The 12,531-nt window shown below is 37.4% G+C and overlaps 1 protein-coding gene across 1 annotated transcript; it reads right to left on the reverse strand.

Moving 5' to 3' along the window:
* Positions 1–3,075: 3,075 nt before the first annotated feature.
* LOC121257656 (protein STICHEL) lies at positions 3,076–11,505 on the reverse strand. The gene is made up of 6 exons (XM_041158786.1): positions 9,004–11,505; positions 8,605–8,824; positions 6,480–7,049; positions 4,273–4,984; positions 3,714–3,795; positions 3,076–3,613 (listed from the first exon to the last, which is right to left on the reverse strand). Exons 1-6 carry the CDS (start codon positions 11,053–11,055, stop codon positions 3,515–3,517), a joined length of 3,735 nt encoding a protein of 1,244 aa, XP_041014720.1. The 5' UTR covers positions 11,056–11,505; the 3' UTR covers positions 3,076–3,514.
* Between the last annotated feature and the right edge of the window lie 1,026 nt (positions 11,506–12,531).

The following is a 12,531-nucleotide window of genomic DNA, read 5'->3' on the forward strand; positions in this document are numbered from 1 at the left end:
CCTTTACCACAGTCGAGAAAAGAGGCTTTTGAAAGTTTCTAAACTTTGTTGAGCCACGATTTCACATTCTATCACAGTATACAGTGATGCGAGATTGTATGAAGATGCATGCGAAAGACAAGGCGGAGATGAAGAAGATGTTTATTACCACTGGTCAGAGAGTGTTGTTTATGACTGACACATGGACGTCCATACAGAACATCTACTACATGTGTATCACAACACACTACATTGATAGTGAGTGGGTTTTGCATAAAAGAATTATTAGTTTTAAAGAAATTGTGGATCATAAAGGTGCATCCATTAGGGCGAAGATGAATGATTGTTTAAAGGACTGAGAAATTTGAAAAGTGTTGTGTATTATAGTTGACAATGCGAGTGCCAATGAAACAACAATTGATTGGTTTAAGCGGAACACGACGATGAAAGATGATGTCATTCAGGCCCACGAGTTTACTCATGTTTGATATTGTGCTCATATCATCAACCTCATAGTTGTTGAGGGGTTAAAAGAGGTTGATGATTCCATTACCTAAGTCCGCAGCATTGTGCGATATGTGAGGGGCTCCCCCCAAAGGCTTGCCAAGTTTAAGGCAATAACAGAAGATTTTAAGATTGAATGTTCTAGTATGTTGTGCTTGGATGTTCTGACTCAATGGAACTTTACATACATGATATTGGATGTGGCATAGAAGTACTAAAAAGCGTTCGAGCGAATAGAGGTTAAGGATGGGGGCCTGAGGTATGCTTTGTTGGAGCCAGCAAGAGAAAGGCTCGGTGCGCTTGACGCACATGATTGGACCAGTGTGAGATACTTTGTTGAATTTTTAAGAATTTTTTATAACATAACCATGCGGCTATCTGGATCCAAATATAGGACTGTGAACTCATTCTTCAGCGAGTGCTTAGAGCTTCACTTCCACTTGGAAAATAGTTGTGCTGACTCTGGTGGATTGTTATCTGCTATGGCTACGAGGATGAAGACCAAATATGATAAATATTGGGAGAATATTGAGAAGAAAAATAAATTAATATTTATGGCTGTGATCCTTGACCCCCGATATAAGTTGGCCGTTCTAGAATTTTGGGTAAATTCCGTCATCGGGACAGTGAAGGCTACATAGTTTATTAGACTGCTAAAAAGTGATACTGATGACCTATATAATCACTACAACAATAGTTGTCAGCCTTCATCCGCAGTTGGTAGCTCCTCACATTCGAGGTCGACGGGGTCGACAACTTCCTTAGGTGATATTGACCCATCCGTAAGGGTTAGAGGCCATCGTATTATGCAGCAATATCATCAACTCATGTCAACAAGGAATATTATGCAGTGTACATCTAAGGTTGAACGATATTTTATGGAAGCTGTCGAGACACCTAGTGATGTATTTCAGTTATTAACTTGGTGGAAGGTTAATTCTACCAAGTATCCAGTCCTTTCATGTGTAGCCCAAGATGTGCTAGCCACTTCTGTCACTACGGTTGCCTCAGAGTCGGCATTTAGCACTAGAGGTCGCGTGTTGGATGCTTATTGGAGTTCATTGTCAACGTCAACCGTGGAGGCCTTCGTTTGCACACATAATTGGATAAGTGAAACGCTCATTAGACTAGATACCATTGGTGTTGATGCCGAGAGCTATAGGCTTGAATTGGGTAAGTTTATATGCTTTTAAATGATAATTTAATTATTTTTAATGTTTCTAACTTCTACTTTTTATAATTTTATAGACCTAATTGTAAACCATAACATAATTGCTGATGATTGAGAGTTTGAGACGGATGCCCCTTAAGAGTTGGGATGGAGTTGAGAGAACCATTTTTCTTGGTAAGAATGAAATTCTACTTTTACCGTGTTCAGGTTTTTTTTTTTTTATCAATTTTTTTCATTTATTGATTGTAACTTTCTATCTTCATTTCAGGCATGACCAATGGACCATTGAGATTTGAGTGAAATGAGCATTTAATATTTATGTAGTTATCTTCCAAGGATAAGTCAATGTTATTATTACGTTATAAATGAGACTGTTATAACTTTTGCCTACATCATACATATTATTTAGTTTTTAAACTATTGTATTTAAGCTTTTTTTTTCTTTTTTTTTATATATTTTCAGTATTTTTTTTTATAAGTTTGGATTTGGGCTTTGGTGATCATATTTAATAATTTATGTAATTATATTTATGTAGTTACATTATATTGTGCTTGATCCGAGCAAAAACTAAAACAAGGACCCACCACATGGCACATGATACTCTTATTAGTCTTAATGTCTTATATTTATTTTTAGATCAAGTCGTAGACACACCTACCTCTGTTAATAGTACTATGTAATGTAATGGATTAAATTTATTTTTGCATATAATTTATTTAACAAAAGAAATTGACCACATTATTTATTTAAGTACTATTATTTTTTTTTTAGCCCAATAGACGATTGGAGCTCCAACCTCCAATCGGAGTCAGACTCCAATTCCGCTCGGAGTTAGAGTCTAAACAAAAATTTCGCTCCGACAGGAGTTGGAGACCCAATTGATTGACGCTCTACTAGTGCCTATGGTATTTTTCTAGGAAATTGCTTGACCCAATTTAAGGAACTTAATTGTTCTTTGCGTGCCACTCCTCAGTTATGGTGTGACAACATGGGAGCTCTTGCATTAGCTTCTAATCCTATCTTTCATACAAGAACATACACATTGAAATAGACTATCATTTCATACATGAAAAAAATTCTAAACAAAGATGTGGTGGCTTGTAATATCTCAACTGCAAATCAATGTGCTGATATTTTCACAAAGGGCAGGTTTAACTTCCTCTCAGTTTCTTAAACTCCATGACAAACTCATGGTCACTACCCCTCCCATGAGTTTGAGGGGGGCTGTTAAGGAAACTAACAATCAATAGTTATCATCAGCAAATCAAGAGAAACATAATGGTGCAAATCAAGATGAGATTAGAAGAGAGATGCTGGATAAGCTGATCAGAAGATACAAATGAATCCTATTAGTTAGGAGTTATCTATCTGTTGTAATGTATCTATCTTTCGTGGTTATCAACTTGTATAGATGCTACCAAGTTATCAACCCTCTGTAAATTATCTATAAATACAACACAACATGGCAGGATCATTATCCTGGCCAATATTCCTTTCCATCACAGTATTCTTTTCAGTTAGAACTTATGTTATTGGTCACTTGACAAGCAAATAATGGGGAGAAGCTGTATCCTGACCAAAAAGAACAAACGAGAAAGATACTTCCATCCATCCCGTTCCTAGAATAGTCCAGCAGAGTCAGCAGATCAGAAATGCGAAAGAAGATTAACAGTTTAACATCCACTGTCTCTCTCCTTTACTGATGGCATTGGAAAATGCACATGCCAACTGGCAACCACAGCCTTTAGATATCGTACGCACCCTCCCCCCGCAAAAATAATGACTCAACTGTCAAAAGATAAATAAAGTAGAATATATAGTGAAAATATCTGAAACCCCAAACTACAAATTCTCCCTATTTATCTTCTAGATCCACACTCTGTTTTCTTTGGCCTGCTGCAATCACCAAACAATGAAAACCGTCCACCTTTTTGTGGCCGAACTGAGGTTACTTTAACCTGTTTACGGACAAAGTACCAACAAATTTATTCGACATTCAACAAGTTTCCCTGCCTAAATAAATGAAAACGGAAGGGGGAAAATAAAGCAACAGCCTACCCTTTCCCTCTTACGAGGTTTGGTGTTATTCCAACAGAAGAGCCCACTACAACCTCCAGTTCCAGACCCTGATTCATATCCCCTAGAGAAACAGCACGAATTAGCATGAATGTTATATGACAGATAAATGTTGATACCTGGCAACAGGCACACATAACAACCCCAAGGCCTCATGCATTGCCTAGTGCATCAAATCACTTCACTCTCTGACACACACTGGAAAATTAGAGTAGAATAGCATGGCAAATTTATACCGTTTATAAGATTCCCTCCGTTAAAGAATCATCTAACATCATGAGTTATATATAAAAAACACTGAAGAAAGAGCCGGTACGTTTTCTTTTATTTTTTATTTTTTGCATCAGTGAATCGAAAGAATGAGTCAAGTCTTACACAGAAATTGTCATGCCATAAATGAACAGTGAACCCACCATGATTTTTACACAGGTAAGCATCAATTTCACATCAGATGATATCTTCCAATCAAGTGAGAGGCAAAGAAATTTATGAAAGATGTGGAAAAGAATGCAGTAAGTTAAGAAATGAAAGAAAGACTCACAGGTTATTTTTACTGAAATTGCCTGCTAAGCTTTTATCGTGCAATAAACTTGGTGACATGGGAAAAAGATCAATCCTTTTACTATTTTGGTCCTTCTGGAGGACCCTCCCAATGTTAACTTTGGGTTCATGATTTAATTCATCTTCCCAATGCTGAGAGAACGCCATTGAGTTCATGGAGTCCATTTGATCTTGACAATATATGCCATTTTGAGGCAGGACTTGATTCTTCTCAGGTTTCAAACGACTCAATGAACCAGGTGTGCCTTTCTCTGCAGTCTGTAACCAGGCAGTTTCTAGCCTTTGCTCGTGAATAATGGATTCTATTCTCTGCATTGGAATCTCCTGTCTCCTCTCTCTCGTACTATTGGTTTGGCCATTGCCATTAGCTGTTAAGTCTGATGAACCAGAGGTAGATTGATAGGTTCCATCCAGCAACAAAGAACGTTTAGAAAAACCATTAATTGGGTTCAGGTGTACTGCCTTCCTTTCCTGGTCAACAGCTGCAGCTGTTTCAGCCTTCTTCAGACCCTCTGGTAACTTGACCAGCTTCACGATATTAATAGAAGCCTCACTATCGGGCAAAAGGATTATTCTAACCTCCACATTGCATCTCAGAACTATTTCCATTGCATTTGTGATACTGCTCAAAAACCTTTCCACTCTACATTTGATGTCTCGATTCCCAAATGCAACAAAGGCAACAAGAAAACCTGCATGCAGAAGCATCTAAGAATAAAGAACAAGCATGTGTATGCCAGTGAGAGAGAGAGAGAGAGTACCATGGTCTTCCATCATGCACCTCATTTAGGAGGTCAAGTTTTAAAGCAAACCGATTCAATTAAATGCTTCCAATTTTTAAAAAACCAACCCAATCAGTCATTGATCCTAGTGAATGACTCCAAGCTTAAGTATTTACAACTAGTATGTTATACCTTGACTATCCAAAGTATGGTCATGGCATTATGCATATAAGTTGAAAATTAAACATGGTGTATGTATCGAAAGAAAGAACATATGGACTAAAAAAATGTTGGGCGATCTTGGGATTTGGAGTTTCTAAACTGCGCAAGGAAGATTGATCATTATAACCTCTACAAGTTCAGTAGTAGAAGATAGAATTTTATCTGAAGGAGTAAAAAGATCTGTCTGAGTTAATCAGATGGGAGGTGGAACCAGGAGGGGTCTTTCATATCAATTTGACTAAAATGTTATTAGAAATTTAAATGAACTGACTCATTTCCTTCACATCATTGCTGTTGGTGGCTTCACAATTTCAAACAATGAACTGCAGCATATGCAGGTAAAAATGGTTTATTTGTGTTTCCAATATAGTGAATGATAAATATTAATCTCACACACAACTATGATGTAAAGTTACAGCTAATGGCAATGGCCAAACCAGTAGTACGACAGAGAGGAGACGGACGCTGGTGTAACACCAGTAGTACAGACACTGGCACAACTATGGCTAAAGTTACACCAGCGTCTGCATCAGCTAACAAACTACACTCACTGAATAGGCAATATCCAATTTTTTTTTTTCAATAAGTAGTGATATCCTATTTTCGTTCCTAGAAAAATTCACATAGAAACTTGATTTGGCAAGTAAGACAAGAGAAACAATATAGACCTGATTCCGTATGAGTACCAATCATTACATCAGCTGGAATTGAAAGCCATATCAATTGTAGATTACTAGTTATTGGCCGATGCAACCCCTAAAGGTTGGCTCAAGTGTTAAAAGAGCATTGGTCTTGGTAGTATGCTTCCTCTACTTATAAAAAAAAAGTATGCCTTCTTTATGTCTAAAGTTCAAAGCCTTGGCTGAAAACAATTTCTAGGGGCCATTGGACTAGGGGAATTTCCCCTTGAATTACTTGGCATGCAATTGCGGGAAACTCCTTGCCGAGAGCCTATGTACCCTCAGGATTAGTCGGGACATAGTTCCGGACACCTGGTGGCATTAAAAAAAAGAGTTATTGGCGGTCTGCAGATACATACAGACCACAGATGAAATTTTTACTATCATTTGACTTGCAGCACCAACCCTCACCAAGATAACCAGAGAGCAACCTTTTTGATAAATAGATTACCAACAAGCACCTTGAGACTATGATGAGGTCATGCCATTTTAAATCATTTTATGCTTCAGTTTTACAAGTAAAAATTTATGAGTGTGCAACAACTGAAAACCTATGAGCTTACCTTCAACTTCGGATATAGACACAAGCTTTCCATGAACAGCTAGCAGCTGCCTCAGTGTCTTTGAATGGCACCTCTCAATGCAACTTGCCCAGACATCATTCAACTTTTCTGAGTTTATGCATCTAAACATCATATTTCTAACCATAATATCATCACATGAGGCAGCTGACGCACCCCCATCAACTGACTGGCTTTGTGACAGCTTGGGATTGGAGTTGGAGCTGAAACCGTCAACCCCTGACAACAGTTCCCTAAGATGGTTGGGATTCCCACTTACTGCCTTCTGCAGGGAAGCAGGAGAAGTTGGTTTTCGAGTTGTATGGTGAGCATCCCACTTCTGCTTGTAAGCAGTAGCTTCTCTTGAAGCACTGGATGGGTCATCATCGGTTGCTTTACAGCTCTGCCTTCTGCTGCTTCCAGAGTGAGAAAAGTCTGGAGAAGGTATTGAACCGAGCTGCAATAAGGTTGCTGTGAACCATGTTGAGCGTTCACTTGAAACCCTAAGCTGTTTCTCAGCCTCTGAAAGAAGCTTCAAAGCATGCTTTAATCTCTCCATTTCTAATTCAGACACTGAAACATGAAACCCACCCATCCATTGCAGTTATTATTATTTTTTCTCGAGATCATCGCAGTTATTAATCAAAGATCAAAATCATGATATTTTTAATTCCATATGAAGATAATTTACAACGACACTCAGACGAGGCAGCAACATATGAAACACTAAACTTCCGTTTCTTTAGCTTTCTTTGGGATATTGATGTGTGAGAAAGACAATATGGAGAAAAATAAGATGGTATAGGTTGTATGTAAACATCAAAGAATGTGACTAAGAATAGTTGGAGGGAAGACCAACCAAAATATAAACTTTAACAAATAAATCCTACGCAGCAAGTCAATTACATAAGAACCTAGGACATTATAAGTCAAACAGCAGAGTGCTATCAGCAATAGCCTAGCTAGGTCGATAATACCGCTTAAAGGTCTCCAAAATTCTAATGGTTTAGGTAGCCCCCAGAAACATTCAAGGATTAAACCAGCCATGACCAACCTTGGGATTTGAGCAGCCTGAGATAATCCAAGAAGTCAAATGATGTATACCCACATTGATTCCCACACCCATCTCTGCAAGTGTTCTACTTTGATTTTTTTTTTTGTTTTTTTGTACCAAAGAATATAAAATATGAACCAACAAAAATAGAACAAATGTTTCATGCACCAGAATCAATCCAGTCTCGGTTAAGAAGGACCTGGCACTTTGAGGTTGCCTTCAGAAAAATGTTTTTGTTTTGGGAGTTTTGGGGGGTGTACTATAACATCAACTTATTTCTCTAGAATATAATCAGGTCCACAATATAATCAAGTCAGGGTCTATCCACATGATGCAATAATTAAATCAACAAAAGATGACCCAGTCTCTCATTGTATCGTTTTCTTCTTTTCCCGAAATACTTAAGGTAGTGTTAATGATGACAAATAAATATTTTTAACGTAAAGAACGAGCAGACATATTGGAATAGATGGATCAACTTATAACTAGGTATAAAAAGAATGCTAAGGGCAGAACAGAAAAATAGGATTCCATGGCTAACTGCAGGAGATGAGTCAATATGGAGAAGTTTCAGTGAAAAATTCCGGAATAAGGCAAAAAACCCTCATTACTTTATTGTCCATTTACATTCTAACTGATGTCTATTTTGGAACTACTATAAGCTTCTACATGGAATTCCTTTCAATGAAAACAATGCAACTCGATTTGGTGAGAAATTTCATTTGCCCATGTTCCTGGAATTCCTTTCAATGAAAACAATGCAACTCAATTTGGTGAGAAATTTCATTTGCCCATGTTCAAAAATAAGCCCCACTTCGTTTGGCACATGGATTGGGCATGATACAATTATTTACTAGTACCAATAGGCATTAGGGTTTATCAACAATATTCGATCTGTCAATGATTATTTCTTTTGTTTATTTTTTTCACTCAACCTATTTTTGATATTACACATTTGCTTATGACATGGTGTACTATTCTTTTTTTTTTTTCCCCGATAAGTCACACTACCAAAACTCAGGATGAAAAATGAAGTGCTGTATCAGCATCAAAAGTGAAGGGAATGGTACTCACAACTTCTTTCACCAGGGAAAAAATCACCACATTTGGCATCAATTGTGTTGTAAGTTCCAGCAATGATATCCATAATGAGACTGGCCAGTTGAGACATCAAAACCATCGGATCAGCCCCCAAGTCCATCAACTCCCTGGCTCTTTTCACTGTTTCTACAGTGTCTGATGACATTGCTAACTCTAAAAGTTCCAGTAATTTTTCATCTGAAACAACTCCCACCTGTAGAAGATAATACACTCAATTAATCCGTTTGGAACATTCTATTTCTTCATAAAATTCTACAGTTGTATAAATTTTTTTTACCGATCAAAAAAATTTATGCAACTATAGAATTTTATAAATAAATAAAATTCACCCGAGTAAAATTTGCTAACAAGTTCATTGACAAGAAAACTCACAAGTTCATTTACAAGAGATGCGGTGATTCTTTTCCCCAGTAAACTCAGTTGTTCCAACATAGTTTCTGCATCTCGAAGTGAACCATCTGCATTCAAAGCAATCAAATCCAATGCATCCGATTCAACATCCAAGCTCTCATTAGCAGAAATATTCCGTAACCTGGCTACAACATCAACATCTTTAATTTTGTTGAAAAGGTATTTCTGACACCGTGATTGTACAGTACGGGGTACATTGTCAAGGTCAGTTGTTATTAGTATGAACACAACTCGCTCTGGTGGTTCTTCAAGAAATTTGAGAAATGCCAGCCATGTCTTAGAGGGTAACAAGTGACACTCATCAATAACAAAAACCTTGTATTCTGAGAAGGCTGATGAGGACGCCACCGATAGTTTCTTCAATAAGTACCTAACTCTATCCATTCCTTTCTTATTGGTTCCATCAACTTCCAACAGATCTCTACTCTTGCCAGAGATGAAATCAGTGCATTCCCTGCAGTAACCACATGGCTTGGTTTCATCAGGAGCCAGACAATTCAAGGCAGAGGCAAAAGTCCTGGCTGTTGATGTTTTTCCAGTTCCACGGGGACCGTGAAAAAGATAAACGGGGGCAACCCGACCCCTTATAACAGCATTTCTCAGCGACTGGACGACAATATTCTGCCCAATTAATTCACCAAAGAACACCGGTTTATACTTCTTACTAAAACTTCTGATATTGTCCGGTGTGCCTTCCTCTTCCCCTTCCCCATTAAGAGCTACGATCTCTAGTCCTTCTTGACTTCTACAGCTGGACGACCATCTCCTCCCATCCAATCTACTCAAAGCTTCCAAATCAAGCTCCCCAAAGTTAGTAGACAGTTCATCATCACTCCGCCCAGTTCCTATGGATGAACCGCCTCTGCAATCACCAAGTAAGGGAAAAACACCTTGAGCACTTCTTGAAGCAATACTCCTCTTGTTGGAACCTGATGATGATCCTTGACGCCTGGGATACATAACTTGACTTCCGCACAACATGATGCTCCCTTTCCTCCTTATTGTATCTGGAAGTGAAGAAGAGTAACAGCTCCCACACACACTACGATGTTTGGGTGTCCTCTTTGACCAATAACAAGGAATCCCACATCCTTGGCGACCAGGCAAATCCAAATGATCATCCACCTCATCATCCCCATCATTGATTGAAGTAGTAGTACCATCCCAAGACCCAACAGTACTTGGGTTTTGATTACGATACCTATTATAGGAACTAGTCGACAATGCCGGTGTACTATATGAAAAAGAAGAATCCTCTCTTAGACCACTTTTTCTCAAAAACTTAGAAGAGTGAGACCAATTCTTATGCTGAAGTTTCAAAAGCAATGGGGACGCCCTCAAAATTTTCCTAGACTCCTCAGAATTACTATACTCTTCGGTATCATCAGATTGCTCGACAGAGTCATCCCGGCTTAACCCGATAGAAGGATGACTCTGGAACGGTGGTTTTGAAGTAACTAAGTTTCTACCAACAATATCATCTTTATGTCGATATTTTGATAAAGCGTCCAAATTTGTATCAGTTTTCTTACTCTTCTTCCTCATCTTCTTCTTCTTCTTCTTCTTAAAGTTGGCCGATGACACAGGATTTGCATTCCTACATCTGAATATGGAAGGAAAGCTATCACTCTTTGAATCCCTACCATTACGCGCATCGCTCAGGTTATCTTCAACACTGCCCCCCGGAATCGAAGAAGAAGATCCATCGTCGTCATCGTCAATCGTGGCCATTGCTGCGCTCTTCTCGGTTGAGGATTTGTGGCTTTTCCAATTGTACAGGAACACACTCTTCTCCTTGTCCTTGCCATTGTTATTTTGGAAATGATCAGACTGTAACAAGTGCTCCGAAGTTGAATGAGAAGCAGCCGGTGGAACAGATCTTGATGAATTTAGAGGGGATTTCCAAGAGGAACTCGTGCCGGGATCTCGTAAAACCCGGGCTGCCTTCCGGATTTGAGTAAGCTCCTTCTTCAAGTGGAGCTTGCTTGGATCACCAACCCTCATTTCTGACATTTCTGTTATTCACAAGAGCAGTATTTGTTTTGGGTTTCGTAGGTTAATCGAAGTTGAGCTGCAAAAGTAAATGCTCTTTCAGAACCAAAAACCCATAAACCACAGAGAATGAGATCCCGTCTTTTACTCCGTTTTATTCTTCATAAGAGCAGTATTTGGAATTTTGGTCTGGGCTCTGGAGGGCAATTGAGGTTGAAGTCTAACAAAAAAGATATCATCTTTCAGAGCCAAAAATCAACAAAGCACACGACCCGGAAAGAATGAGATCCAATCGACCAATACGCCCTTTTTCTTCCGCTTGTTGATTGAAAAACAAATGCAAGCAGCAAGCGTATATACATGTATACATAGAGTGAAGGAAGTTTACAGAATGGAGGGGAGTAAATGGTTTCGAGGGTACGTGCAGATCAGATCTGATCGACAGATTATTATTATGAGTAAGTTCCGCAATTTCTCTTAAAAAAAAGTAAGGTCATAATGAAAATGAATTTTTGGATTCAATTACATTCTATTTTCTTAAAAAGACTCAGATTATTTTCAGCAACAGATGGAAATGACAGTGATTCTCTTTTACAATTGTCACTCGGGCCAGTTAAAAATCTTCATTTTCATTTTCATCTTTCGAATTTTCTTTTTACGTTAAATGATTTTATTGGTTAACCATTTAAGTGAAAATTCATTTTAAATATTACATTCTGTTGAAGAATGAAAAAAGTCAAACTGTATATGGACATTTTTCTTAAGATTTATATTTTAAAAAACTAACTGCATGTTTTTAAAAAAACTGACATATTAGCATTAGAATTAATACATTTTGGATGAAGAGATTATCTCAAAATTTGGTGTATGCTACAGCCTACAGGGTATTTCTTTTTGAAAATATACCTTAAGAATTCGTTTGAAATTGAACAAGATCCTAGAGACCTATGGATGAATATGAAACAAAGCACACGTAGACCTTTGGCAGTATCATCCAAGCAAATATGACTAAATGAAATATAATTTAATAAAGGTATGTTATATTTTACACCTCAATTCCACTTTCATTATAAAATATTGATGTCACATTCTACTATTAGATCGCGTCTTTCTTTATTTTTTTCTTAAATGGGGAAGGGAAGGATACACAAACTCCGCTCAAATTATCATCCAATTTGCATTCACCCTCAAATTATCAAAAAATTGCATTATATTCCATTTTCCACATCAGGAAAAAAAAAAACTCAAGAAAATGATCAAATATACAAAGTAACCTATTAAACTCAACAAATTATATTGTTAAAAAATTATTTTATGCATAAAATCATTTATTGAAATATAAATATTTTTCTAAAAATATAAAAAGTGGTTTTTAAAAACTATTTTATTGTTAAACAATTTTTCTTCATATTCAATGTTAACTTTTAGTCTTTTACTTTAAAAAGGTATTGACATTTGTTTTCATTTTTATTCTTCTTTAATTCTTTTTATATCAAT

This window comes from Juglans microcarpa x Juglans regia, chromosome 3S, assembly GCF_004785595.1.
Source record: "Juglans microcarpa x Juglans regia isolate MS1-56 chromosome 3S, Jm3101_v1.0, whole genome shotgun sequence".
Classification (NCBI taxonomy): Eukaryota; Viridiplantae; Streptophyta; class Magnoliopsida; order Fagales; family Juglandaceae; genus Juglans; species Juglans microcarpa x Juglans regia.

Excerpts from the sequence above, each read along its gene's own strand:
- LOC121257656 (XM_041158786.1), bottom strand. The coding sequence starts at position 11,055 with ATGTCAGAAATGAGGGTTGGTGATCCAAGCAAGCTCCACTTGAAGAAG. Across the intron at positions 8,825-9,003 it reads CATCTCTTGTAAATGAACTT|GTGGGAGTTGTTTCAGATGA; the intron begins GTGAGTTTTCTT and ends TATCTTCTACAG. Across the intron at positions 3,796-4,272 it reads AATTTCAGTAAAAATAACCT|GGGATATGAATCAGGGTCTG; the intron begins GTGAGTCTTTCT and ends CTGTTTCTCTAG.